This window comes from Vigna radiata, chromosome 11, assembly GCF_000741045.1.
Source record: "Vigna radiata var. radiata cultivar VC1973A chromosome 11, Vradiata_ver6, whole genome shotgun sequence".
Taxonomy (NCBI): Eukaryota; Viridiplantae; Streptophyta; class Magnoliopsida; order Fabales; family Fabaceae; genus Vigna; species Vigna radiata.
This window is the reverse complement of record NC_028361.1, coordinates 1,148,502-1,151,881: the sequence shown is the minus strand read 5'-3', so window position 1 is coordinate 1,151,881 and position 3,380 is coordinate 1,148,502. Positions and strand designations below refer to the sequence as shown.

The 3,380-nt window shown below is 38.7% G+C and overlaps 1 protein-coding gene across 1 annotated transcript; it reads right to left on the bottom strand.

The window, feature by feature from the left end:
• Window positions 1-59: 59 nt before the first annotated feature.
• On the bottom strand, window positions 60-2,525 carry LOC106776435. The gene is made up of 6 exons (XM_014663893.2): window positions 2,270-2,525; window positions 1,815-2,027; window positions 1,558-1,724; window positions 1,159-1,243; window positions 985-1,053; window positions 60-481 (listed from the first exon to the last, which is right to left on the bottom strand). The coding sequence occupies exons 1-6, from the start codon at window positions 2,390-2,392 to the stop codon at window positions 311-313; spliced, it is 828 nt and encodes a 275-aa protein (XP_014519379.1). The 5' UTR covers window positions 2,393-2,525; the 3' UTR covers window positions 60-310.
• Window positions 2,526-3,380: the final 855 nt, after the last annotated feature.

The window sequence follows — 3,380 nt, the reverse complement described above, 5'->3', positions numbered from 1 at the left end:
GATGATAACAATTATTTCATATATCACAAGAAGATTGGAAAATGTATTAAGAGCATTCATTACATTGAGATGATAACAATTATTTCATATATCACTAGAAGAGATGACCATGTATATTATCAATGTAGCTCATCAAATTGGTAAAGGCCCCTATAAAAAAGGTAAAACAGAGTATTTTGAAACTCATTAGAAACTTCATTAAACTTTGACATGAATATCCAAGGAGTTTCAATGACACAAGCTCCAATATTGGAAAGCTTGGGAGAATAGAAAATGAACAAAATAAAGAAACATGTGATGGAATAAAGTGTTACTGAAGTCCATAAAGAAGCAAAGCTCCTACAGCACCTAAACCAGCCACAAGTCCAACAATAACTCCAATAGGAGGCAAGCCTCCACCAATAGCTCTCCCAGTGTTAACATCATATTTAGCAAACCTCTTCTTTGGTGCTTGACACTGAGGACATCCATATGTGTCCGGCTGCACAAGATAAAACAAGATGAGAATAACAAATCCACTCTACAAGATCTCGGTTTAAATCTAACTCAACTTTACAAAACCGATAATACTGACAAAACTAAAATGATGTTTGTCCTCGTTTATATATTTTAATGTAATTTTATTTCTAGTCAGCAAGAGATGTCCAACTATGTTGATTATAATTTGATTTCAACAAATACCATATGAGGAATTGAATCAAATATCATTCATTGGCTATCATGAAATCACTCAGTATAATGCCACATAAGAAAGTTGCTAATGTTGACACCAATATTACATCAATAAGAGTTAAGTCTTTCCCATTAGATGATGTTAACCACATAGATCATGTGGCATTGTTGAGTTCGGTCAAAAACCGAATTATGAGGAATACTGATCATAACGAAATCCCTTTTAACAACCACCATGAGAATTGCTGATACCAATTACATAGAACGGAGGGAGGAAGAGCTTAGAAGCAAAGTTTTATATGCTGTACTTACCTGCTCATCAAAAGGTTTCTGTAAGGTGTATATGTATCCACAATCAAGGCAAATGTGTGTAGCTCTTGCCTGCATGCAAGTTCACTTGATCAACAATTGAATGTAATCATCTTTAGCCTAGTCAACATATAATTAGGAGGAAGAACAAGAATGTCGCTTCAAATTGATTCTTGCCTTTTGAGCATCAGTCAATTTTCTTCCAAAGCGAGGAGGAGCAGGTCGCTTTGGGAGCCTTTTTACATCTACCTCGGCACCACCTCTTAAGAAAAAAACATGGAGAATTTAAGATGTTAAGTCATTGCAGCTGCTAGGTAAATGGTAGAATAAAAAACATGACATGATCACATGAAGATTAGAAAGACTGCAATATGCATCTTATGTCTATCATGGAAACAAACAGATGAACTTAAGCGCCAGGATAACTTTCATTGAGTCACATACTGAACTTGTTTAGCCTTTCTTCAGTCTTTGTTACCATTTGATCCGGGTGTTGGCTCCTCATGGTAGCAGAAAATTTACTAGAGAACTAATGCAAATACGAAGAATAAATGGAACAAAGGTGGACAAGAGAACCTGCTGACAACAAAGTAGACAGAATCAGGCTTTGCTTGGATTGCGGTTTTAGTAAATCCAAGCTTATCTGCAGGCCACAATTCATCTCCAAAGAAACTGCTAGTGTAAAGAACTTGGTCCCCTGACTTTAGCCCTGCTTTTGCTGCATTCCCACCACCATCAACAGCCTATAGAAGACAAAAAGCATCCATGAACAAATTCTCATTCACAAATTGGAATCATTCCATTATCATTGTGAAAGGGAGCAAGATACTAACAGTGATGACAACACCCCCACCAGACTTTTGGCCTAAGGTGAGGCCTAGAGGCTTGTCAACCTCCACCTCAATTGTCTTTGAAGCCCCAGCAGTTTTTGCTGCGATCTCAAGTCTCCTCCCACTGATGGAGGAACCATTCTTTTTCTCACCAAGGAAGGATTCTGAAACACCCCTTTTGGCTTCATGAAGTGAGAGACCTCGTAAAGATGTTTTCTGCAGATACAGGAGCAAAATCATTTCAATTTGCTAATCTGGAAGCTAGAAGTGTTTGTACTACCACATATCCACGATTCTGACCATTTTCCACACAACAAGTTTTTGAGATTATAAATTTACAAAATACAGTTAAGCACACTCAATTGCTCGTGCTGTGTGGAAATTGGTATGAGGCCATTGTAATTTTGAATCATGTAATAATTTATTGTTAGAGAAAAGAAAAGTAGCAGTAGCAGTACCTGGCATTGAGGAGGAGCGACTGTCTTGGAGTGTGTGAGGTGAGAGTTTTTTGAGGAGGGACTCCTCCTGGTGGTGAAGGTGGCTGAGAATGAAGTGGAGGAACCGGCAACCACCGCTGACATGTTTCCGGTGAGATATGTGGATAGGAATTCACCACCAAACAAACACACACGTTTGCTATGAATAATAAAAATGTATAGATGAAAAAGTTTCTCCTTTTCTTTTTATTTTCTCATGGTGTTCAAGGAGTTTTGGTTTTATTTTATTCTGAGAATAGATAATACTTAACTGGTGGTGGAAATGAAGACACCAAACAACCTCAGTGTATGGTCTCAAGCCATCCTAGGACTGTAAAGTGTTGATGCTAACTGTGTATTCAAGGCCTCTTGTATTGTTTTACTTCTTATGGGAATAGTAATCTTATCCAACCAATCACATATATTTTTCTGTACCAAAAGGAAATATTTTTTTTTTTCTGTATCAAGAAAAACAGACAGCTATGTAAAAAACAAATCTTTATCACAAAAAGAAAATTAAAAAGGGGGTTAATTCCTGTACCTCCCCAATTCTAATCTCCACCCCCTCAATTTTTTTGGATATTTTTTTAAATACAAAATTAACTTTTATGTATTTTTTATTTTTACCGTTTTACCCCTATTTACTAAATTTAACCTACCCTACTTCTTTTAAAACATACAGAGATTCCTCTCCTTCGTATTCCCACCCCCACCAAAGCTTTCATTTTTGAAAAGCTTTCATTTTTGAAATGCTTTCTGCAACTCTCACTCTCCCTGTCCTACTCTGAACGGGTTCTGTTGATTTGTGCGGCCTGGTGCTTTTGGTGTGCGACGGGTGGCGGTGCCGTGAGTGTGTGGCGATGCGGCACGGTGCGGCGCGGTGCAGAGAGGTGGTAGACGTTGGTTTCGTTTGCGGGTTGTTGGGCGGTGCGGTTGTGTTTGCTGCTTTGCAGCCGGTGTGTGCGACGGCGCGGAGGGTGCTGGTGCGGCGGGTGTTGCGGCGGTACGGGGCGGTGGTTCTTGCTTCGACAGGTTAGTTTCTTTTAATTTCTTCTTCTTTTTTTTAAACGTATGTAATGTGTAGGATTGGGTA